The 27373-nt window shown below is 37.0% G+C and overlaps 1 protein-coding gene across 1 annotated transcript; it reads right to left on the bottom strand.

The window, feature by feature from the left end:
* Positions 1 to 3534: 3534 nt before the first annotated feature.
* Positions 3535 to 27363, bottom strand: LOC142748893 (protocadherin alpha-2-like). The gene is made up of 2 exons (XM_075856267.1): positions 25344 to 27363; positions 3535 to 4627 (listed from the first exon to the last, which is right to left on the bottom strand). The coding sequence occupies exons 1-2, from the start codon at positions 27276 to 27278 to the stop codon at positions 4619 to 4621; spliced, it is 1944 nt and encodes a 647-aa protein (XP_075712382.1). The 5' UTR covers positions 27279 to 27363; the 3' UTR covers positions 3535 to 4618.
* Between the last annotated feature and the right edge of the window lie 10 nt (positions 27364 to 27373).

Below are 27373 nucleotides of genomic sequence, written 5' to 3' on the forward strand. Positions count from 1 at the left end.
TCTGCTATTAAAAATATATGATGGCCACAATCCTTTGATGCCATGCCACCTATGGTGCCCCTTCAGCAGGGAAAGGCTAATTCTACCTTTGTGACTGTACAGGGTGGATACCCCTAAACCTGGCCACTATTATGGAATGGTATGGATATGTGTTTTTGTACAGTTAATAGTTTAAATTGAAAAATCCTCTCTAAAAAATAATAAACCTGTACTAAGGAAGGGAAATGTGTTAACTTTCTTTTAAGTATGGATTTCAAAGCTTTCAAGGTTTTTAGAAAAGGGGACGGTATTCAAAAAAAATTTATGATATGAGTATGATTGAAAAGCTAAATTTACACCATTTTATATATATAACCTTCTTTTTATTCTTGTTTTAAATTATTAATGATAAATAACTTTTAGCTACTTTTTATTTGGTTTAAGCTATCAATATTAACATCCATTCTTCCTGCACATCATTCTAATCTTATACAATTATAAATAAATTACAATTTTATCTATGAATTATGACATGTTTTGTTTATAAAGCACACAAGCCATATAACAAATAACATTTTCTACCACGAGAAAGAAAAACACATTTAAAGGCATATATACAGATCCCATGACTGTATCATATGGCAATATTTTATAGTATTAAAAAAGCAATTGAAATGAACTGTAGGAAAGCAAGAACATGTATTACACACATTGAGATATTTATTAAAACCATGAATAAACATCAAACCCCAAAGCATAGTCATGTCCTTCCCATTATTGACGGGTATAGAGTTTCAGGCACATATATAAATGAGAGACAAATACTTTTAAAGTTGAAAAAATATAATATTTTTATAAATATTGTGATATACAAAACACTATGACAATAGTGTGCAAGTGTAGAAAAGTATCACCCAATATGCTGAAGTCCTTTGTTTCAGACGAGCTGGTAAGACATCATTTAATCTGGATTTGGAATCTGAGAGAGTTCTGCAGAGACCCATGTGGAGGATCAGTCGGCGTTAGATTAAACCTGGTGCGATGTTTCGGGGGTCCTATTTGAGATTACGCAAAGCGTCTCATTGGCACACTGCACCCCTATGCTTATTAAGGTCTATCAACTTTTTTTGATTATAGACCTCCCATTATTGACACCACATATGATTTTTATTTTATATTAATGCAGTATTTTTTTCCTAAAGAAACTTGTAATGGAAAAAAGGATTGTTGGATATGTTTCAGCAACCTGTTTTCTCTATTTTAAGCTGCAAGCTTTGCCCTCAGTGGGCATTCCCTATGAAACATGTTCTGTCTCCCCTCTCCCTTTTCTCAAAGCTCTAGCCTATATGCCAGCTTCTCTTACCCCATAAATTTTCACGGGCCTAATAGATATATCAAGAAGGATTATAATCATCATCAACTACAAAAACATGTGGCAAAAAAGTATTATTTTCTGTTAATTACTGTATGTAGAATGGAAGAATATTTAGATGCCAAAATTATAACTTCTGTGTAATAAATATTTACACCCTCAAAATCAAAATCAAGTGTAAGGAAGTTCTTTCTCAGTATTGCTGGTACCATGAGATTATACTTCACTAAATGTCTCATAGAAAATTGTCACTTACACAATTTTGTTTTTTGTTTTCTTCAAAAATGTCATGCACTTTTGTAGTCTCTAGATCAGGAAATTAATTAATTAATTTGCTCATTCATTAATTAATTCATTCATTCACTTATTCGTTCAACAAGTTACAAATCTATGTTAATAGATATCAACAAATTATTCTTTAAGTTGTGACCTATTTTAAGATAAATATATGAGAATAAGATAAATAAATGGTAATAAATGCAATAAATAAGAATCCATAATCTCAAATATAACAACTTTTTTGTTTCACAAAAACACATAACTTATAGGGCTTGTCCGTTAAGATAAAATAAATGGCCTATCCTCAAAATAGGCCATTAATATTTAATTTGTGTGGATCCGACCTGGCAAGTAAATGGGAGAAGGCTGCAATACTGTGAACCGCCGCTACACGTGTGACTGCATTTTACAGTATTTAGCAGCTTAAGCACTGAAGGGGTAGCAGTGCTCGCACTTTAAAACAGCTAACCGGCAGGGGTGATGAGAGTCCGCACAGATTAGATATTAATGGCCTATCCTGAGGATAGGCCATCAATTTTATCCATCTAGACAACCACTTTAATTATGGTATAAAATATACCGACCTGAGCATTTGTGTAGCATTAGATGAGATTTATGATTTATGAATGCTATATATATGAGGCCCCTAGGCCACTTTTCTAAGACATATAAATGTGTCAGAAGAAAGGAGGTCACGCTGAGCAAGAGTGAATTATAAAACATTTTAACTTTTCTAACTAGACAAGTTTTAAGATATTGGCACACTCCTCAATAGGGCTTGTGCCTTGTTGATTAATCTATTGCGAGCAGCACTGGGGCAGAGATCGGTTCATATTGATAAATCAATTCAAAATTCTAGTTGGAAGTAATTCCTGTTATTCTCTACTCTGCTGAAGGAGTTTTATAGTTTCTCAAATAGAAAATGTTTTTTCTACTCTTTTATGTGTTAAATTATAGGAATAATAATAATACTAATGTTTAATAATATCATTGTTAATGATAATATGCCAATGTAATGTCTTGACTCGCTAAGACTTTCAATTGCTACAGTAATTCACTATGGTTGTGGGGATTTAATAAATATAAACTGTGAATCGAACTCATCACACAACTAGAAACAAATATATAGTTAGAATTAAAAGAAAAGTACTTAAAAGTGCTTAGAATAGATTACAGTTATGGGGTATAATTAAGACTATTTCATGTTGTATTACACTATATAGTACGAGGTCTAAACTATAATTTATAATAAATTCTAATAAACTTACATTATTTAATATTATTCACTCTTTTTGATGCTTTGATTTACATTACAAAGGTAAGTAAACTTGTCTTTACCGTCACAACCATTAAAAATATTATATACATTGTTTTTATATCTTTTTTTTAATATAAATTTTACATTTTGTCTAAAGCAAATAAAAGACCAGTTTCATATTAATGCTGAAAACTATATTTTCTTGAGTGTTTTTAACTTATTTTTTTAATTGTTCTACAGGATTTTACATCCAGTGTCATTTATTTTCAGCTATAAAAAATCCGGGCCCTTTTTTTTAGTGGGCCCTTTAAAGATCAAATAAAATATTTGATATTATATCAAACATATTACATGTGTCTTTTACAAACTAGCATAAAAAAAATGACAATTAATTGGAATCTATTATTATAAAAGCAGAAAAAATTATAAAACAGAAAAAAGTATAACATTTTACTAATGCTAACATTTATATATGCTTATTGATCATTTTTCTGTTAATATTAACTGGTTTATTTGTAGAATAAACATAAATAAACATAGATAAACATAAAAAAACGATATAGTTAGTAAAAATCTGTGTGTGTGTATATATATATATAAATAAAGAAATCATGCAGCACTCCGGTATGGCAAAAAAAAGGTGGTTTATTTCAACAACAAACAGGATGCAACGTTTCTGTCCAACCTTAGGACCTTTTTCAAGCATAGTGATACATTGATGACAGTGGTATAAATAGCATGTGTATCATTTACATAATGCACCAGCAATAAAGAATTGTACAAGCTTTGAAATCCATAAGAGCACATAATAAACACAGTTCATTAAATGTGTAAGCAATAGAAGTGTATATGTGACAACTACATAGTGTAAAAAACACAATTCAACATTAAATTAAAAACATATACGCTTGATTATTGTCTAATCAAACATGCAAAAACATGCGTTTGAGTTAGGATTCTAGGGCCACTCACCAATCAGGGCTGCAATATGTAAATCCGTAGCGGTGTACTATCAATATCAAAAGACCCTGCTCTAGTTAATTCCATGGCGTTCCTGGCGCATGTCAGTAGTCTCAACCGGAAGTAGGTAGTTGCTATGCAACCACATGAAACACATCCTACTGCACAGGCACCGGAAGTGGTATGTATCATGGTACACGACTTCCCATAATCTCAAAAGGTGATGAATCTCATACATTCACTAAATGAAAAATTTGGCTGTAATGGGAAGGATAATCATCCTAATGTCTATTATATCTGTTTATCAATAGAAAGGGAAGAAATATAAACAGTTCTCTTCTGAGCTTATGTGCGCAGATTGCATTCTCCTAAGGCATAATTGTACCAACTGTCCCACACGTGGACCCGGGATTCCCGATTCACCATTACGTGTATCGTGGTAACCAAAGTCAGGACCTGTATTCTATCCATTTTCATGTATCAGGTCTACTATACAGTACCCTATACAACGTGTATCGGAACAGAGGGTCCACTTACAAAGCGATTAAACTTATATATAGCTCATAATGTATGATAAAACTGACATCTAAGTCAATATTTGTTCTTTCATTTTCTAGAGAATATACAGAATTAGAAAAAGATGTTTATAAACAATACTATAAGAACCCCTGACAGTCGAATTAATATATACAGGAACTATATAGTATGTAAACCACATTTAATATGATGTATAGAAGTATCCATCGTTGCTAAGTGGTCCCGAATTCCCACTATTCTCTCTACAACAAGAAAAGAACAGTAAGTTAAAAAAAATTCAGAGATAAACATTACAATCACATAAGCAATGAATCACATTAATCATATGTGTATGAAAACATTACCCTTACACATAGGGAGTATAAAATTAAACACTTCCTGACGTGTTTCTCCGACTGGGTTATTTACGTGCAGTGGTGTCCCTGCCTTCTGCTTTATGTGGGAGAAACCACTTGCGACTTCAAGTGTAAGGGGATGTATGAAAACATTACCCTTACACATAAGACGACAATTAATACATCGAAGACAGGGGAAGTTGCACAATTTTTTGGGTCCAAATATTGTCTGTTGTCCTGTACTGTTAGCTTTTTTGATCTGTGTTTTCACGAGTTTGTCACACAAATTTTGTGGGCGTCTATATGACATAAGGGGCACATCTTTAAATTCCTCTATCTGTTTGTAACTATTCTTAATGATGCCCCAATGTTTATTGAGTATTTTAGACACATCTCCACTGTAGTCATTATAAGTTGAAACTAATGGAATGCGTTTTCAAATTTTTGGTTCTCGTTGTTTACCAATCACATTCCCCATAGGTGTTAATTTAATTTTTTCTTCTTGTGTCTATACCAATTTTCTGGGATAACCTTTCTGTGAAAAATTAGACATCATTTGATTCAACACCTCATCCAAATTAATTTCATCATCCACGATATGCTTTGCCCTAAGCATTTGGCTACAAGGTAATGGTCGTTTCACTCTTTTAGGATGGCAACTTTCGTATCTAAGGAGAGTATTATTGTCTTTTTTTGGGGGAAAGAGAATAGTTCTATAAAACCCATCCTCAATATATATCAGGACATCCAAAAATTGAGTCTTTTCATCAGAATGAGAAATAGTGGATTGTATATCAGGATCAATTCCGTTGAGAAATGCATGGAAACTCAAGATTGACTCCTCCTTAAATGTCCAGATGAGGAAGGTGTCATCTATGTATCGCCACCACCTCAAAACATGAGCGAAGTGGTGGGATACATGGATCGACATCTCCTCCATCATGTCAACAAAAATGTTTGCATAGGTGGGCGCCATATTGGAACCCATGGCCGTTCCTCTCCGCTGTATATAAAATTTATCATCAAACGAAAAATAGTTAGAGGTCAAAATCAGTTCTAATAAAGACATGATCAGTTCACAACTTGTTGTATTATAATTTGATGTCAATAATTTTAGTTTAACTGCCTCAATGCCCCTTTCATGCTTTATAGACGTATAAAGAGACATCATGTCAAATGAAACAAGTATGGAACCCTGAGGTGGTGAAACTTGTTTTAATTTATATATGAAATCTGAAGTATCTCTGATATACGATTTGGTATTTATAGCAAAGTCTCTCAGGGCTCTATCTATCAAAATAGAAGTGTTATTTAGCAATGAGCCCCTGCCCGATACAAACGGGCAACTGGGGGGATCAATAAGATCTTTGTGTATCTTAGGCAATAAATAAAAATAAGGAGTGCTGGGATATTTAATAATCACTATTCAAGAGGAAAAGATCAGCACTCCTTGTGGAATTTGGAAAATAAATCTTCTTTTTTTATTTAGATAGCCAGCGGAAGGCTGAACAGCTTAAAGTGGACACAATACATAAAACATCCGTCCTCTCTGACATGTTACTAGCTCACAAGAGCCATTACTCATAGAGTAATACACTTTAACCCCTTCAGGACCAAGCTCATTTTGGCCTTCAGGACCAGACCCATTTTTTCAAATCTGACATATTTCACTTTATGTGGTAATAACTCCGGAACACTTTTACCTATCAAAGCGATTCTGAGATTGTTTTCTCGTGACACATTGGACTTTATGATAGTGGAAAAATGTGGTCGATAAATTCAATATTTACCAGTGAAAAACACCAAAATTTGGTGAAAAATTGCAAAAATTAGCATTTTTCTAAATGTAAATGTATCTGCTTGTAAGACAGGCAGTTATACCACACAAAATTGTTGCTAATTAACATCCCCCATATGTCTACTTTAGATTGGCATCGTTTTTTGAACATCCTTTTATTTTTCTAGGACGTTACAAGGCTTAGAACTTTAGCAGCAATTTCTCACATTTTCAAGAAAATTTCAAAAGGCTATTTTTACAGGGGCCAGTTCAGTTGTGAAGCGGCTTTTAGGGCCTTATATTTTAGAAACCGCCAAAAAGTCACCCCATTTTAAAATCTTCACCCCTCAAAGTATTCAAAACAGCATTTAGAAAGTTTCTTAACCCTTTAAACGTTTCACAGGAATTAAAGCAACGTAGAGGTGAAATTTTAAAATTTCATTTTTTTTTGCAGAAATTCATTTTTATTCTATTTTTTTTGTAACACAGAAGTTTTTACCAGAGAAACGCAACTCAATATTTATTGCCAAGATTCTGCAGTTTTTAGAAATATCCCACATGTGGCCCTAGTGTGGTAATGGACTGAAGCACCGGCCTCAGAAGCAAAGGAGCACCCAGTGGATTTTGGGCCTCCTTTTTATTAGAAAATATTTTAGGCACCATGTCAGGTTTGAAGGGCTCTTTCGGTGCCAAAACAGTGGAAATCCACCAAAAGTGACCCCATTTGGGAAACTACACCCCTTGAGGAAATTATCTAGGGGTATAGTGAGCATTTTTACCCCGCAGGTTTTTTGCAGAAATTATTGGAAGTAGGCCGTGAAAATAAAAATCGTCATTCTTTCAAAGATTATGTAGGTTTAGCTAATTTTTTCTAATTTCCACGAGGACTAAAGTAGAAAAAGCACCACAACATTTGTAAAGCAATTTCTCCCGAGTAAAACAATACCCCAAATGTGGTTATAAACGGATGTTTGGACACACGGCGGAGCTTAGAAGGGAAAGAGCGCCATTTGGCTTTTGGAGCTCAAATTTAGCAGGAATGGTTTGCGCAGGCCATGTCGCATTTGCAAAGCCCCTGAGGTACCAAAACAGTGAAAACGCCAAAAAAGTGACTCCATTGAGAAAACTACACCCCTTGAGGAATCCATCTAGGGGTGTAGTGAGCATTTTGCCCCCACAGGTGTTTCATAGATTTTATTAGAATTGGGCAGTGAAAATAAAAAAAATCCTTTTTCTTCAATAAGACGTAGCTTTAGCTCCAAATTTTTAATTTTCTCAACAAATAAAGGAAAAAAAGAACCCCAACGCTTGTAAAGCAACTTCTCTGGAGTACGGCAATACCCCACACGTGGTCGTAAAATGCTGTTTGGGCACACGGCAGGGCTCAGAAGGGAAGGAGCGCCATTTGCTTTTGGTGTACAGATTTTGCTGCATTTGGTTTCTGGTCGCTATGTTGCATTTGCAAAGTCCCTGTGGGACCAAAACAGTGGATCCCCCCCAGAAGTGACCCCATTTTGGAAACAACACCCTCAAGATATTCACCTAGGGGTGTAGTGAGCATGTTAACCCCACAGGTGTTTTGCAGAAATTCGTGTGCACACGATGTGGGAGAATGAAAATGGGAATTTTTCCTTAGATACGCCAATATGTGGTGCCCGGCTTGTGCCACCATAACAAGACAGCTCTCAATTATTATGCGGTGTTTCCCTGTTTTAGAATCACCCTACATGTGGCCCTAATCTTTTGCCTGGACATTCGACAGGGCTCAGGAGTGAAAGAGTACCATGTAAAATTGAGGCCTAATTTGGCGACTTATAAAGTATTGGTTCACAATTGCAGAGGCTTTGATGTGAAATAATAAAAGAAACCCCTGAGAAGTGACCCCATTTTGGAAACTGCACCCCTCAAGGCATTTATTAAGAGGTGTAGTGAGCATTTTCACCCCACAGGTCTTTTCCATAAATGATTGCGCTGCGGAAGGTACAAATTAAAATGTTCCCTAGATATGCCAATTCAGTGTCAAATATGTCATGACCAGCTTGTGCCACTTTTTTTTTTATATACACCGTTCACCGTACGTTATAAACTACATGTTACCTTTATTCTGCGGATCAGTACGATTCCGGCGATACCAAATTTATAGAACTTTTTTATAACTTTTTGCACAATAAAATTACTTTTGGAAAGAGAATGTATTTCTTCTGTCGCAATGTTGCGAGAGCCATAACTTTTACATTTTTTCATCGATGGAGCTGTATGAGGGTTTGTTTTTTGCGAGACGAGGTATAGATTTTATCGGTACTTTTACTCGGTATTTTTGGATACATGCGACTTTTTGATCACTTTTTATTTCAATTTTTGGAAGACAGTGACCAAAAAAACAGTAATTATGGCAGTGTTTTTGAGTTGTTTTTTTACGGCGTTCACTGCGCTGGATAAATAACATAATATTTTTATAGTTCAGGTCGTTACGGTCGCTGCGATACCAAATATGTATGGCTTTATTATTTTTTTCAATAATAAATGACTTGATAAGGGAAAAAGGGCGATTGTGTTTTGTGTTATTATTTGAAACTTTTATTGTATGTTTTCCAACTTTTATTTTTACTTTTTTTACACTTTTTTTTACACTTTTCTTTAGTCCCACTAGGGGACTTGAATGTCCAACTGTTTGTTTGATGTTCTAATACATTGCACTACCTATGTAGTGCAATGTATTGGAACTGTCAGTTGTTCACTGACAGCAAGCCGATCAGGCGCCGCCTCTGGGCGGGGCCTAATCAGCTTACGTAATGGCAGACAGGAGTCCATTGTTAGGGCTCCTGTTGCCATGGTAGCAGTCGCCAGCCTTGCCATCGCATGGCAAGGCTGCCGATTTTCTACAAACCTCTAGGATGCAGCGATCACAATGGATCGCTGCATCGAAGGGGTTAATGCCAGGAATCGGAGCTAGCTCCGGTTCCTGGCGATAGATCGGGGTGTCCGCTGTTACATACAGCGGACACCCACTGCTGATGACGCCGGCTCAGCTTTTGAGCCGGAAGCTGAGCCGGCGCCATCTTGCCGATGTTACCGGAAGCCTCCTGGGCCCCGCCGACGACGGGGCACAGGAGGATTCCGTTACAGGCTGATCGGGAGGTAAGCATTAGCCCTCCGATCGCCTTTGCAGCCACCGGCAACCCAGCGTTCGCGTTGCTGGGGTGCCGGTGGCTATAAACTCCTCACATGCTGCGATCTCTATTGAACGCAGCATGTGAGGGGTTAATCGGTCGGATCGGAGGCTAGCTCCGGTCCTGGCCGATACCTTAGGGTGCCAGCTGTAACATACAGCTGTCACCCGGCGGTGATGTCGCTGGCTCAGCTCCTGAGCCAGCTTCATCTCCATGACGTACATTTACGTGAAAAGGCGGTAAGCCACCGATTTTAATGACGTATATATACGTGATCCGGCGGGAAGGGGTTAAGCTGTTCAGCCTTCCGCTGGCTATCTAAATAAATAAAGAAGATTTATTTTCCAAATTCCACAAGGAGTGCTGATCTTTTCCTCTTGAATAGTGATTATTAAATATCCCAACACTCCTTATTTGTATTTATTGCCTAAGATACACAAAGATCTTATTGATCACCCCAGTTGCCCGTTTGATCTTTTCCTCTTGCTTGAATGCTGTTCCTATAGCGTGGAGATCGCTGTCTTCTTCGTGCACCTGGGAGGGTGAGCTGACATTTCTATTCATTTATATATTCAATAATCAAAAATCTTTTTACAGACAAGTCGATGATCCCATTGTCACATGCTTGATTAACTATGTTAAATATTTTTTTTCTCTATATCAGGCTTAGGGTCACTTGGAAGTACTCTATAGACGTTAGAGTCATTCAACTGCCTATAAGCTTCTCTCATATATGTTCATGTGTCCATAACCACGACCGCCCCACCTCACTAGTAGCAACTCTAGGGTTAATATCAGAAGCATGTATATCAAACCATATTTTCACACTTCTAATGAAGTAAATCAGGTCTAACGCTATTTTGAACCAGTCCATTTTTTGACTAGGACAAAAAGAAAGTCCTTTAGAAAGGACTTGTAATTGTGGAGGTGTCAAACTAGTGGAGGAAATATTTACCACAATTTCTGGGGCACTTTCCCTTTGTTGTAAGGATTCCTCATTGTTTGTTGACTCTAGTTCCTTTGAAAGCGTGTTCTTCCTTGTTCTGTGTCGTTTCCGACCTCCTCTCCTGGTATTCTTTCCTGTTGTGGGATATGTGTTTCGCTGTTCCCTAAAAAATTCTCCATGTGTGGATTCTGTCTTTGATGCGATTCCTCATCATTATTTGCTCTACCAAAATCGCGTCTCTTGTGTTCCTTTTTTGGAAAATTCGTAATGGACTCAGAAATATTCAACTAGGAGTAAACACGTCCCATTTTATAATCACTCTGGTCTCTATACCATTTTCTCTTTTTAGCTTCTTCTATTTCTGTCTTAAGCTTCATCATAGATATGCGTAGCTTATCCATATGTACGTTAAATTTAGCAATGGACATTAATGTTTTCAGTGTGGTCTCGAGCTCTTGTATCCTGGTTTTTAAAGCCAGGGAGCCTCTATGGGGAAAGTCCATGTAAAGCAAGATAACTTCTAAAGCATATCTGTTAGAGGGTTGTTCATATTTAAGATGAAATTCTTTGTGATTTATATGCATAGAGGGTCTGAGCTGAGATCTCATCCCCCTTGGGACCATCTGATTCCTGTAATATTGACCCAAAGTCAAGAGATGTAACTCTACATTCACCAGTCTTTTCGACTCCATTTCCATGTTTTGCGTTTCACATCCAATATTGAAGGAACACTTAAAAAAGACACATCACCATCTGCTCCATTTAAAATCCTTGCAATGTCCTCCTCAGTGAAGACAAAATTGTTGGTTGAAGACGTACCATGACAAGTTTTAAGATATTGGCACACTCCTCAATAGGGCTTGTGCCCTGTTGATTAATCTATTGCGAGCAGCACTGGGGCAGAGATTGGTTCATATTGATAAATCAATTCAAAATTCTAGTTGTAAGTAATTCCTGTTATTCTCTATTACGCTGAAGGAGCGTTTTATAGTTTTCTCAAATATAAAATGTTTTTTCTTCTCTTTTATGTCTTTTATGTTTGTTAAATTATAGGAATACTACTACTACTACTACTAATGTTTAATAATATCATTGTTAATAATAATATGCCAATGTAATGTCTTGACTCACTAAGACTTTTAATTGCTATAGTAATTCACTATGGTTGTGGGGATCTAATAAATATAAACTGTGAACAGAACTCATCGCACAACTAGAAACAAATATATAGTTAGAATTAAAAGAAAAGTACTTAAAAGTGCTTAGAATAGATTACAGTTATGGGGTATAATTAAGACTATTTCATGTTGTATTACACTATATAGTACGAGGTCTAAACTATAATTTATAATCAATTCTAATAAACTTATATTATTTTATATTATTCACACTTTTTGATGCTTTGATTTACATTACAAAGGTAAGTAAATTTGGCTTTACCGTCAAAACCATTAAAAATATTATATACATTGTTTTTATATATATTTTTTTATATAAATTTTAGATTTTGTCTAAAGCAAATAAAAGACCAGTTTCATATCAATGCTGAAAACGATATTTTCTTGATTGTTTTTATTTCATTTTTTTAATTGTGCTACAGGATTTTACGTTCAGTGTCATTTATTTTCAGCTATAAAAATCCAGGCCCTTTTTTTTAGTGGGCCCATTAAAGATCAAATAAAATATTTGATATTATATCAAACATATTACATGTGTCTTTTACAAACTAGCATAAAAAAATAAATTACAATTAATTGAAACTATTATTATAAAAGCAGAAAAAATTCTAAAACAGAAAAATGTGTAACATTTTACTAATGCTGAAATTTTGATAATTTTGATAATTTTTCTGTTAATATTCACTGGTCTATTTGTAGAATAAACATAAATAAACGTTAAAAAACGATATAGTTAGTAAAAATACTCATAATTAATGTATATATATATATATATATATATATATATATATATATGTGTATTTAATACGTTAAGTAATTATAGTAATATTTTTTTAATTTATACAATTAAATTGATGTACTGTTTTTTTACTGAATAACTAATTATATCTAGAATTAATTGAGATGTGACTCCAAAATGCTCTTCTTCTATTATCAGAAATGTAAGTTTTTATATTAATATATCCAAATGATGATGATGACGATTCTTACAATTAATCTAGTTTAAAATGCTGCTTGTTGTCTGTGTTTTACTTTATCTCTCAATTAATTTTTATTGTTAGTGCTTTATTTTTAAATGTTAAAATAAATTCCTTTACCAATTCCCATAATAGCATTAACATATTAGAAATAATATCAAGAACATATGAAATAAATCAGAAAATAACATAATCATTGCTAGCAGCATATGCTACACTACAGCATGAAATCCTTACTTAAATAGATGGTTTGTTTTAAAGGTAATAATAGAATGGACAGTTATAATATATTATATTTTCATTAGGATAGACAGATTGTGACGTTCTAAAACAGTGTTTCTCAAACTGTCTCAGTCAAGTTCCTCTAGTTACAAGAGGTTGCAACCGAGTACTCCCAAGGAAGCGATCAGTTGTAAATGTGAACTAAATAACATATAAATCATAAAATTAATAGATCATTGTCATTGTAGCACTTTTAGAACAAAAAAAATATTATTCAACTGTTAAAACATAATTCTGATGCCTGCTCTACCACTATATTGTAGCGGTGGAGCGGGCAAGCCATTTTATGTATACCGCTTATATTATTTTCATATAGTGTTAAAGCAGGTAGCCTTTTCATGTAATCCCCATAAATATTTCATATGGTGACTTTATTAACCCCTTAACCACTTCAGGACCCGACCTGTTTTGGCCTTCCAGACACAGACGATTTTTTTAAAATCTGACATGTGTCACTTTATGTGGTAATAACTTCGGAATGCTTTTACCTATCCAAGCGATTCTGAGATTGTTTTCTCGTGACATGTTGTACTTTATGTTAGTGAAAAAATGTGGTCGTTATTTATTTCTGAAAAACACCAAAATGTAGAAATAATTTGCAAAAATTAGCATTTTTCTAAATTTGAACGTGTCTGCTTGTAAAACAGATAGTAATACCACACAAAATAGTTACTCGTTAACATTACCCATATGTCTACTTGATGTTGGCATCGTTTTTTGAACGTATATTTTATTTTTCTAGGACGTTACAAGGCTTAGAACTTTAGCAGCAATTTCTCATATTTTAAAGAAAATTTCAAAAGGCCATTTTTTCAGGGACCAGTTCAGTTCTGAAGTGGCTTTGAGGGCCTTATATATTAGAAATCCCCATAAGTCACCCCATTTTGAAAACTACACCCCTCAATGTATGCGAATCTTCATTCACAAAGTGTTTTAAACCTTCAGGCATTTCACAGGAATTAAAGCAAAGTGAAATTTAACAATTTAATTTTTTTGGCCGAAAGTCATTTCTAATACATTTTGTCTTGTAACACAGAAGGTTTTACACGAGAAATGCAACTCAATATTTTATTGCCAAGATTCTGTAGTTTTTAGAAATATCCCACATGTGGCCCTAGTGTGGTAATGGACTGAAACACAGGCCTCAGAAGCAAAGGAGCACCCAGTGGATTTTGGGCCTCCTTTTGTTTAGAATATATTTTAGGCACCTTGTCAGGATTGAAGAGGTCTTGTGGCGCCAAAACAGTGGAAACACCCCAAAAGTTACCCCATTTTGAAAACTACAGCACTCAAGGAATTTATCTAGGGGTATAGTGAGCATTTTGACCACACAGGTTTTTCAGTAAATATATTGGAAATAGTCTTTAAAAATGAAAATCTACTGTTTTTCTGAAAAAACATAGAAATTTTTAATATTTACAAGGAATAATGAAGTAAATGCACCTTAACATTTGTAAAGCAATGTCTCCCGATTGCAGGAATATCCCATATGTGGTAATAAACAGCTGTTCGGACCCACAGAAGGGCTCGGAAGGGAAGGAGCGCCATTTGGATTTTGGAGCACAGATTTTGCTGGAATGGTTTTCGGTGCCATGTCGCGTTTGAAACACCCAGGAAGGACCAAAACAGCTGAAACCCCCCAAAAGTTACCCCATTTTGGAAAATACACCCCTCAAGGAATTTATCTAGGGGTATAGTGAGCATTTCGACTACACGGGTCTTTTGCAGAATTTATTAGAATTAGGGCGCGAAAATGAATATCACAATTTTTTTCCACTAAAATGTTGAATTTTCTAATTTTCACAAGGGATAAAGGAGAAAAAAAACAACCAATTTTTGTAAAGCAATTTCTCACGAGTACGGAAAAACCCCACATGTGGTCATAAATTTTTTTCAGTAGAAATTAATTAACCCTTTCAAGACTGATCCATTTTTTGCTTTCTTGTTTTAGTTTTTCACTCCCCGCCTTCCGAGAACCATAACTTTTTTATTTTTCGGTCAGTAGAGCGGTGTGAGGGCTTATTTCTTGCGAGAGGAGTTGTAGTTTCTATTGACACCATTTAAAGTACCATAAAATGTACTGGGAAACTGAATTTTTTTTAATGTATTGCAGTATATTGTTATTTTTACAGGCTTCTGTAACCGCACGATCGATGTTCCTGTCCGTTAGTCCTGGGTGTCAGCTGCAATACACAGGACACCTGCAGCGTATTGAGCGGGTTCAGCACGTGAGCCCGCTCCATACATCAAACCCCGCACCATTACGTGCTATTAAGTCATAGTGTGCAAAGGGGTTAATGCACGGTGGATGGTGTGAATATTGCAATTTTCCACTGGTATGCCATTTTAGTGCATAATATGTTGTGCCCAGTTTGTGCCAATGAAAACAAATACCACATAAAACGTTAAGCGGGTTCTCCCGGGTATGGCAATGCCATATATGTGGGCACAAACTGCTGTTTGGGCACGCTGCAGGGCTCAGAAGGGAGGGAGCGCCATTTTGCTTTTGGAGCGCAGATTTTGCTTGGTAGTTTGGGGTTTTACTGGTATTTCAGTTTATAATGTGGGGGCACATGTAGGCTGGGCAGAGTACATTAGGGCATAATAAGAGGGCATAATAAAGTGGTAAATAAAGAATAATTCATAGATGTGTGGCTGGTGTCGCACTGATAAATGGCACCGGATCTTATCCGCTTTTGGAACACTCTGCACATTTTGCATCGTCATATTCTGAGAGCTAGAACTTTTCTATTTTTTCACCACCAGAGCCGTGTGTTATTTGTTGCGGGACAATCTCTAGTTTTCATTGGTGCCATTTTGGAGTACATGCAATTTTTTTGATTACTCTTTATAAATTTTTTTTGCAAGCTGGGTGACCAAAAACAAGCAGTTCTGCCAATGTTTTTTAGTTTATTTTTTGCGGCTTTCACAGTGTGCTATAAATGACAGTTTTACTTTATTTTGCGGGTCGGTGCGATTACGGCGATACCATATGTATATCTTTTTTTTACGTTTTGTAGCGTTTGCGCGATAAAATCACTTTTTATAAAATAATTTATTTTCTGTGTCACCATATTATTATTATTAGAGCCATAACTTTTTTATTTTTTAGTAAAAAAAAAGCTGTGTAAGGGCTTGTTTTTTGCGGGACAGGTTGTAGTTTTTATTGGTACTATTTTCGGGTACATGCAAATTTTTGATCACTTTTTATTCTTTATTTTGGGAGGGGTGGTGACTAAAATATAGCGATTCTGGTGTCGTTTTTATTGATTTTTTGGGGTTTTCATTGTGCGGGAAAAATAACATTATAGTTTTATAGTTGGGGTCATTATGAACGTGGTGATACCAAATATATGTACTTTTTTTTAACGTGTTGATTTTTTTTCCTATAATGAAAGTCTTATTAAAGGAAAGAAAGAATTTTTTGTTTATATAAATTATAACTTTTATTTTTACACTTTTTTTTAAATATTTTTATAGCTTTTTATGACTTTTTTTTACTTGTTCCACTAGGGGACATTTAGGCTTGAAGCTTTGATCACTGCTAGAGTACATTACACGTAGTGTAATGTATTCTAACTGTCATTGTGACGTGACAGTCACACTGACAGGAAGTCTAGGAGGACCGGCCGGAGGCTGCTCCTCCGAGGCTTTCATACATGGCAACCCGGAGGCCATTGTCTGGCCTCTGATTGCCATGACAAGCATCGGCAGCCCCCACAATCACTTTTTGGGGGCTGCCGATGTGCTTCAAACCCCGTAAATGCGGCGATCGCAATCTGTCATTACGTATGTGGCGATACCAATTATGTTAGGTTTGTTTATTTATTTTTATTAATAATAATAGGACTGATAAGGGAAAAAGGGGGATTTTAACTTTTTTTTACTTTTAAAACTTTTTTTTTATTTTTACTTTATTTTTTATTTTTACACAACGTTTGTTTTACTTTATTACTCTGTCCCGCTAGGAGACTAGAGGCCAGGAGGCCCTGGCCACAATTCTAATACACGGCACTACATGCGTAGTGCCGTTTATTAGAGCTGTCATCTACTCGCTGACAGCAAGCATAGTGGGTCCTGACTTGGTCAGGACCCACTAGGCTTCTGTAGATGGCATAGCCGGAGGCCATTATTTGGCTTCCGGTTTCCATAGCCACCATCGCCACCCGCCATCATGTAGCGGGCCGTCGATGGTGGTTTAACCCCTAAGAAGCCGCAATAGCTATTGAACGCGGCTTCTTAGGGGTTAATCAGCGGGGACACCGCGATCGGTATGAGACAGCAGCTGTCACAGCTCCTGTATGTGTTGGGAGGATGGCCGAAATGGCCATTCCTCACGTGACGTACTATTAGGTAATGGAGCACGAACGATGCAGATACCATGACCTAATAGTACATCCAGGAGCGGGAACGGGTTACATAGTTTATGGTGGAAACACACAGGAAGTCCGTCTGCTTTAAAAGGGGTTATACAAGATTATGAAAAATATGTGTCTGAATGGGCAACAGGTGATGCCACCATATTTCAGGAGTAATTATTTTTCATTTTTATTATGTTACCCAGCTGTGCAGTACTGCTCTATTGATGCTGGCAAGATGCTGTGGGTGAGATTATCAAGTAAAGGACTACAGTTCCTATGATTCCTCTCTCCTCTCCCAAACATTGCCTTTATTTACAGCTGCCTACAGATGTAGCCGTCCTTACCTTGACTTTTAATATATTAAATAAACATCTTGACATTTCAATGACTTTTCAATGGCTTTTGTTGTGTGATATCACCCTGCAGCAAGTTATCAGAATCAAGTTAAAGATGGCTACATCTGTATATGCCCCTCTATTACAAGGTGTAAGGTAGTGCTGTAATTACTCACTGTATTCACACACAACACAGCTCTGCTACTGATACTGCACGATCTGCCCAGAATGTGAAATACAACAGGGAGTAAGGGGGTAGAGCATGGAGCAGAAGAGATAAGAGTCATGTGATGTGTGACATTAGGTTATTCAGAGGTAGGGTAGGGAAGGGAGGGGGAGACAACCGCATGTTCAGAATAGGAAACCTCACATAAGAAGGAGATAAGAACCACTGGTCATGTGACTGCATTTAAGATTGCTACCAGAGAAATTTCACGTACAGACAGTACATTAGCAAGTTATAGATCTATCGTCATGTATACACAATCTGCACATAATTTTTTTAAACTGGACAACCCTATTTGAAATTTATATGGAGGGAATACATAGAATGCCTGCTCCACCGCTACGATAGAGTGGTAGAGCAGGTCACCATTTCATATATTCCTTATTAAACACAGTGGTAGAGGGAACAAAGCCTTCAATAACCCCCACCTAGGTAATTTATGCACAAAGCTAAAACCCAATTTGTACTCTGCCCCTATATCCCCCTCCCCTTGTAAAATGTGATCAGAAAGGTCCAATCCTCACTCCACCCTTGATGGGCTTCTAAAATAGTTAAATCCTCATTATTACCCACCCCACAAATATACATAAGGGTCACTTCAAGCAGCAAAGCTCAATGGCTGCCTTAAATTTATAATCTCCTATAACCCCACTACCCACCACTAGAATTAAGCTGCAAAGCTCATACTAGCCCCTTGCAAATGACCATACCGACCCGACCATCTTCCCTGGAATGACCTGTATAACAGCAGGAGAATTTTGATGATGGCTGTTAGACGCGAGCAGCAGAGGCAGTGACAGGAGGTGCAAAAGAAAAGCGGACTTTAAGAGCTGTCATGCTTACTTTGTAAGCACATTAGCTTGCATGTCAGTGCCATAGCATTCAGTAATGAAACATTGCTGGTTACTGGGGCAGTCTTAGATTTTTTAATCTTACTTTTATACTCTTGGCTTACCCCCTGAGGCTGCGGTGATTACCCCCTGGGTTACGTGTACCACAGTTTGGGAAAAGCTGTTCTAAACTTTAGTTGTAACACAATTGACTAGAAGATTGCATGAGGCATATAAGCATTTCTCTGTGTGTGAGTAATCACAGTTGAAATACCTGAAATTGTTTTTTGTAAGTGTTTAACTTTTTAATTGGAAGGTTACAGTTGGATAGTTTAAACTGTTAAACAAGATTAATATAGGACTATTATTTACCACGTTGGGTTAAAAATGTGTGTTATTTGCTATCTAAATTCCTGTTTTATATGAATAATCATGCCTTAAATTAAAATATAAATTATCATATATAACAATCCTATATAACAATTATATTGTTGTGTTAATGGAATGTGCAAAAATTATCCCCATCTCTAATCTCAAACAATATCAAACCATAATCATTATTAAACACATTCTTAACCCCTTCCCGCTCCTTGACGTACTATTACGTCATGGCAGCTGTATCGTTCGCGCTCCATGCCGTAATAGTACGTCTCGGGAGTAACGGCCGTTTCGGCCGTCCTCCCGACACATACAGGAGCTGTGACAGCTGCTGTCTTGTTCAGCAGCTGTCACAGCTCCTACAGCGGGGACCGATCGCTGTGTCCCCGCTGATTAACCCCTTAAAAGCCGCGTTCTATAGAGATCGCGGCTTTTTAGGGGTTAAGCTGCCATCGCCGGCCTGCTACGCGATAGCGGCCGGCGATGGTGACTATGGCAACCGGACACCAAACAATGGCGTCCGGCTATGCCATAGACGGAAGCCTAGTGGGTCCTGACAACGTCAGGACCCACTATGCTTGCTGTCAGTGAGTAGCTGACAGTTCTAATACACTGCACTACGCATGTAGTGCAGTGTATTAGAATAGCGATCAGGGCCTCCTGCCCTCATGTCCCCTAGTGGGACAAAGTAATAAAGTAAAAAAAAAGTTAAAAAAAGATGTGTAAAAATAAGAAAATAAAAGTTTTAAAAGTAATAAAAGTAAAAGTCCCACTTTTTCCCTTATCAGGCCTTTATTATTAATAAAAATATATAAACAAACAAATAAACTATACATAATTGGTATCGCCGCGTCCGTAACGGCCTGAACTACAAAATTATTTTGTTATTTATCCCGCACGGTGAACGCCGTAAAAAAAAATATTAATAAACCGTACCACAATCACAATTGTTTGGTCACTTCACCTCCCAAAAAATGGAATAAAAAGAGATCAAAAAGTCGCATGTACCTAAAAATGGTACTGATGGAAAATACAGTTCGTTACGCAAAAAATAAATCCTCGCACGGATTTATTGATTGAAAAATAAAAACGTTATGGCTCTTAGAATAAGGTAACACAAAAAGTGAATGATTGTTTACAAAACGTATTTTATTGTGCAAACGCCATAAGACATAAAAAAAACTATAAACATCTGGTATCGCCGTAATCGTATCGCCCCGCAGAATAAAGTGAATATATCATTTATAGCGCACGGTGAACGCTGTAAAAAAAAAAGTATACAAAAACAATAGTAGAATTGCTGTTTATTAGTCACCACGCCACCTAAAAATGGAATAAAAACTGATCAAAAAGCCGCATGCACCCCATGAAAACTACAATGGATTCCTCAAGGGGTCTAGTTTCCAAATTGGGGTCACTTTTGGGGGGTTTCCAATGTTTTGGCACCACAAGACCTCTTCAAACCGGACATGGTGCCTAATAAAAAAGAGGGCTCAAAATCCGCTAGGTGCTCCTTTGCTTCGGAGGCCGGTGCTTCAGTCCATTACCGCCCGAGGGCCACATGTGGGATATTTCTCTAAACTGCAGAATCTGGGCAATACGTATTAAGTTGCGTTTCTCTGATAAATCCTTTTGTGTTATAAAAAAAATGGTATAAAAAGAGTAAATTTCACCTCTACTTTGCTCTAAATTTCTGTGAAACACCTAAAGGGTTCATAAACTTTCTAAATGCTGTTGTGAATACTTTGAGGGGTCTAGTTTCTAAAATGGGGTGTTTGATAGGGGTTTCTAATATATGGGCCCCTCAAAGCAACTTCAGAAATGAACTGGAACCTAAAAAAATAAATAAATGAGGCAATACTTCGCTTCTTACATTATACTGATAATGAGCCGTGCCCACTCCGAGATGACCCCAGTTTTGACCGTTTGTATAAACGGAGACCCCTATTAGACCGTTCCAGTGCCCGGTTTTCCCAAGCATACACCCCCGAGAAGTGTTTTTCTATTGATGAGTCCCTGGTACATTTTAAAGGGAGGGTTCAATTCCGCCAGTACCTGCCAGGTAAGAGGGCAAGGTATGGCGTGAAGATGTATAAGCTGTGCGAGAGTGCATCAGGGTATACCTACAGGTTTAGGATATATGAAGGAAAGGCCACCCCCAAACCAGACTGCATCCTGGACTACAATAGGTACATGGGAGGGATGGACTTGTCAAATCAAGTCCTGAAGCCCTACAGCGCCATGCGGTGTGGTATAAGAAGCTGGCCGGGCACATCATACAGAAGGCTTTGTACAATGCGTACGTGCTACATCGATGTGCAGGCCAGAGGGGAACTTTCCTGGAATTTCAAGATCTAATCTTTAGGGACCAGGAAGGGGGGGCGCATCGTACCAGGGCAACACTTTCCAGGAGAAGGTCCCCAAACCGGTGGAAAGGGAAAGAGTCAAAAGAGGTGCAGAGTCTGCTATAAGAGGGGGATAAGGAAGAACACAATATACCAATGTGACACGTGTCCCGAAAAACCAGGGCTCTGTATAAAAGATTGTTTTAAAATGTATCATACATCCCTTGATTTTCAATTTACCCTGATGCACTCCGCACAGCTTACCCCCCTCATCTTTCCCTTCTGAGCCCCGCCGTATGCCCAGGCAGCTGATAACAGCCACATGTAGGGTATTGTCGTACCCAGGAGAACCCACATTACAATTTAAGGGGTGTATATCTCCGGTGGCGCATGCTGGGCACACTATATTGGACACTGAAATGGCATATACATATATAAAATTGCAAATCTCACACTGCACCATCTGCTGCGCATTATCTTTTACACAGTACCTGTGGGGTCAAAATGCTCACTACACCTCTAGATGAATGTCTTAAGGGGTGTAGTTTTTAAAATGGGGTCACTTCTCGGGGGTTTCAACTGTACTGGTACCTCAGGGGCTTCTGCACACATGACTTAGCACCAGAAAAGCTCCAGTAGGCCAAATGGTGGTCCTTTCCTTCTGAGCCCTCCCATGGGCCCAAAGGGCAGTTTATCACCACAAATGGGGTATTGCCGCACTAAGGACAAATTGGGCAACAAAATGGGGTATGTTGTTCCTTGTGAAATTAAGAAATTTTGATCAAAAATGACATCTTATTGGAAAAAATATCATTTTTTTCATTTCACAGCCCAATTCAAATAGGTGCTGTGAAAAAACTGTGCGGTCAAAATGATAACAAAAACCATAAATGAATTCCTTGAGGGGTGTAGTTTCCAAAATGGGGTCACTTCTGGTGGGTTTCCATTGCTTTGATACCTCTGGGGCTCTGCAAATGCAACATGGCACCCGAAAACCAATCCAGCAAAATCTGGACTCCAACAAACACATAGCGCTCCTTTCCGTCTGAGCCCTCCCATGGGCCCAAACGGCAGTTTATCACCACAAATGGGGTATTGCCGCACTAAGGACAAATTGGGCAACAAAATGGGGTATGTTGTTCCCTGTGAAAATAAGAAATTTTGATCAAAAATGACATCTTATTGGAAAAAATATCATTTTTTTCATTTCACAGCCCAATTCAAATAGGTGCTGTGAAAAAACTGTGCGGTCAAAATGATAACAAAAACCATAAATGAATTCCTTGAGGGGTGTAATTTCCAAAATGGGGTCACTTCTGGTGGGTTTCCATTGTTTTGATACCTCAACGCCTCTTCAAACCTGGCATGCTGCCTAAAATATATTCTAATAAAAAAGAGGCCTCAAAATGCACTAGGTGCTTCTTTGCTTCTAGGGCTTGTGTTTTAGTCCACGAGCGCAGTAGGGCCACATGTGGGACATTTCTAAAAACTGCAGAATCTGGACAATACATATTTAGTAGTGTTTCTCTGGTAAAACCTTCTCTGTTACTAAAAAAAAATTGAATAAAATTGAAATTCAGCAGAAAAAATGAAATTTGCAAATTTAATTTCCACTTTGCTTTAATTCCTGTGAAATGCCTGAAGGGTTAAAAAACTTTCTATATGCTGTTTTGAATACTTTGAGGGGTCTAGTTTTTAAAATGGGGTGTTTTATGGGGGTTTCTAATACATAGGCCCCTCAAATCCACTTCAGAACTGAACTGGCACCTTCAAAAAAAGGCTTTTGAAATTTTCTTAAGAATATGAGAAATTGCTGTTTATGTTCTAAGCCTTGTAACGTCCAAGAAAAATAAAAGAATGTTCAAAAAACGATGCCAATCTAAAGTAGACATATGGGAAATGTGAACTAGTAACTATTTTGGGTGGTATAACCGTCTGTTTTTCAAGCAGATGCCTTTAAATTCTGAAAAATGCTATTTTTTGTAAATTTTCTCTAAATTTTGCAATTTTTCACAAATAAAGACTGAATATATCGACCAAATTTTACCACGAACATGAAGCCCAAAGTGTCACGAGAAAACAATCTCAGAATCGCTTGGATAGGTTTAAGCATTCCGACGTTATTACCACATAAAGTGAAATATGTCAGATTTGAAAAATGGGCTCTGAGCCTTAAGGCCCAAACTAGGCTGCGTCCTTAAGGGGTTAAAGATCAACCTATCATAAAAAACAAACAAATAATTACTGACTATATCAAAAAGAAAGCACAGTGATATGATACTGGTCAAGTAAACGGATAACAACGAGATACTAGGTAAATGTCCTGAGAAAAACAGCAATATAAAAGCAAATCTAGCAAAGATGCAATAGCATTTCTTAGGGGATGCCAGAGTAGAACATGTCACAATAGTCATGCACTGTTTGGTTAGGTGGGGAAAACAGGAAGATGTCTTCCATTAACAGCAGCAGCCATCTTCGTTAAGGGAAAAATAATGACAGAATAGCAGCCTCGAGTGGTCAAGTATAGAAGTTCAACATAGCATTCTTTATGAGCAAACCACAGTTAATAGTGGTCAGATATCAAACATCAACACGAAAAAGTCCTTAAACTCTCATTTCAAAACACCTTTTAAATTAATATGTAGATGTTCAGATAGCACCAGATCCGGTAGGTGCTCGAAATACGGGCCCAACCCAATCAAGATAACTAAAAAAGTATTCGGCACACTCTTTGGAGATGAACAATTTTATTTTTTGTAATGCCAGTGGCTAAGTGCAACGTTTCAGTCAGAAGACCTTCATCAGGCACTGAGCCATGCTGGGGACTGACTTGTGGAGAACTGGCGCTTTGTAAATGAGTGCCAGATTCAGCGGCCAGCTGCCATTTACAAAGCGCCAGTACTCCACAAATCAGTCCCCAGCACGGCACAGTGCCTGATGAAGGTCTTCTGATCGAAACTTTGTACTTAGCCCCAGGCATTCCAAAAAATTAAAATAAAACTTTTCACCTGCAAAGAGTGTGCTGAATACTTTTTTAGTTACCTTTTAAATTAAAGCAGAGCCTGGTGATCAGGTGATCACAGCGAGAAACCACCTGCTATCAGCTGTTAAGGCTGACCATGTAATGGCTTTGCACTTTGTTAGTGTCGCTCAGATATAGTTAATAGAGTCAACTCCTTAAAAGAAGTTATTTGATATTATAAAAATATTTAATGAAAACAAAGCTACTCTAGTTCATTTGATATCTCGTACTAAAATCGAATGCACACCAGGCAACCTCTTCAATTAAAATATGGTGCTATTAAAGTAATTGAAAATGTAGATATACAGATATAGCAGTGTTAAGTGACATAACTCATTGTGATACATGGTTTTCTTTAGAAATACTTAAATACTAAATACGGTAACAATATCTCAAATCTGTAAGTTATTATAGTGCACAAGAATACTGTTAAATGACACAACTGCTATTAGGACCAGAAATGTAGGGGGCCCAATAATATAGTTAAAACAAAAACATCAAAAGTAAAGGACAGTTAAGAATCTTTGTGGATGATGAAGGGGGAAGAGAATGAATGAATGAATGAATGAATGAATGAACAGAAGTAGAAAAATGCTAAGAATCGACGGAATGACACAGTGGAGACCATAAGAATAACATTTTCCTTTCTTTCCAATTCACAAGTTGATGATGATTGATGATGATGATGATGATGATGGTAAATGCAAAGCAGGGTCCCATTCCGAATCTTACTTGTTTTTCCCCTGCGTCTTTTACATATGAAAATAACAAATTTGTAAGTGTATTGCTTACTTACCATTGCAGAAATATTTGATGCGAAGCTACCAGTATTAGAATGTGCATTACACAATGATGATTGATGAAAGTTTGGTGTAAAAAGAATCAAGTCATTTTTGGGTGGAACGCCATTCAAGTGGACTTTATACTGACGTTGCTGGGAATAAGTCCAGCTGCCTGCAATACTAGGGCACATTGTATTTTGTTTCAGTTCATCTATTTCCTGGGTACATTTCTTCCATCTCAATACTGTGTATGTGATCAATGTAACAAGGAATACACCAGATATTATGCAGATAGACAGGATCAAGTAAATGTTCTCATCTGGGAGTTCAACTTCTTTCCTTTTATCTTTCATTCTTTCTGCTGGCAAATCTTGACCGGGTTCCACCAGTATTAGGACAAGAGTGACTGTTGCAGACATCGCTGGGTCTCCATGATCTTTTATTACAATGGACAATCTGTGTTCATCATCATCTGACTCCAAAAGTTGACGCATCAGAATAACATCCCCACTGTGCCTTCCAACAGTAAAAGGAACATTTCTTCCAAAATTCCTAAGTTCATAAGAAACCCAAGCATTGTAGCCTGAATCTGCATCCATGGCTCTGACTTTAGTCACTAAATACCCCGCTTTAGCAGATCTTGGGACAATTTCTGTAATTTCAGACTCAACATTTGGTAAAGGAGCAATAACTCTTGGGCCATTATCATTAATATCTTCAATGAAAATGTAGAGCGTCACATCACTACTCAGTGGTGGTAATCCAGCATCGGTGGCTTTTATTTCACAATGAAATTGAGCAACCTGCTCATGGTCAAAAGATAAAAGTGCAAATAATTTCCCATTCTCTGGATTAATGGATATAAATGAAGATATAGGTATCCCATCAATGGTACTGTCAACGATTGAGTACGTAATGAATGAATTCTGGCTTATATCTGGATCAAATGCTGACAAAGTGTAGATAAGGGAGCCTGGTGGATTATTTTCCTTGATAGACACTGATTCAGATATTTTGGAAAAAGTTGGTGGATTATCATTCACATCATTTACTTGAATTTTAAGTGATTTTGTTACTGAAAGTGGAGGAGAACCTTCATCTATAGCTGTAATTTCAATGTCATATTCTGACATAGTTTCCCTATCAAGCTGTCCATTTACAGTCAATGAAAAATATTCCCTTAAAGTTGGAGTTATTATAAATGGAAGATTTTTAGATATCTGGCAACTGACTCTCCCATTTTCGCCAGAGTCTTTATCATAGGCCCGGATAACTGCAACGACTGATCCTTTTAAGGCATCTTCAGGAACAGGGACGTTGAGTGATGTCACTATAATCTCTGGAGTATTATCATTCATATCTATAATATTGACTAATATCTTACAGTGTCCCGTCATTGCTATTTGTCCTTTGTCAATAGCCGCTACCTGAATTTCATAAACATTTCTCTTCTCACAATCAATTTCACCCGCAACTCGAATAATTCCAGTTTCTGGTTCTATTATAAAAGCTGATGACACCTGCTGGGAAACTGGTTCATTGAATTTATAAAATACTTCACCATTTTGTCCTTGGTCAGAGTCGGTTGCATTCAGTTTGATGACAACAGTCCCATTAAGAGCATTTTCTAACAAGTTGACTCTGTAAAATTGCTGATTAAACAATGGCGCATTATCATTAACATCTTGCACTGTAATAAGAAGTTGCACTGCGCCACTTAATCTCGGTTTACCTCGATCGTATGCAATCAGTGTTAAATTGTGAAAAGGAATCTGTTCTCTATCCAAAGGTTTCTTTAACACCAGCTGAACAGACTTACTTTCATGTGTGTATGTTTGTATATCAATTGCAAAGTATTCACTTGTACTGAGTTCATAATTTGTTATTGAATTTGTACCAATATCTGGGTCAATAGCTCCCTCTAGTGGAAAGTGAGATCCAAGTAGCATCACTTCAGATATAGACAGTTTGAATTCATTTGCAGAGAAAACTGGATAGTTATCATTGATATCTTCAATTTCTACATCAACATGATGAATCTGCA

The sequence above is a fragment of the Rhinoderma darwinii genome, chromosome 3 (genome assembly GCF_050947455.1).
Source record: "Rhinoderma darwinii isolate aRhiDar2 chromosome 3, aRhiDar2.hap1, whole genome shotgun sequence".
Classification (NCBI taxonomy): domain Eukaryota; kingdom Metazoa; phylum Chordata; class Amphibia; order Anura; family Rhinodermatidae; genus Rhinoderma; species Rhinoderma darwinii.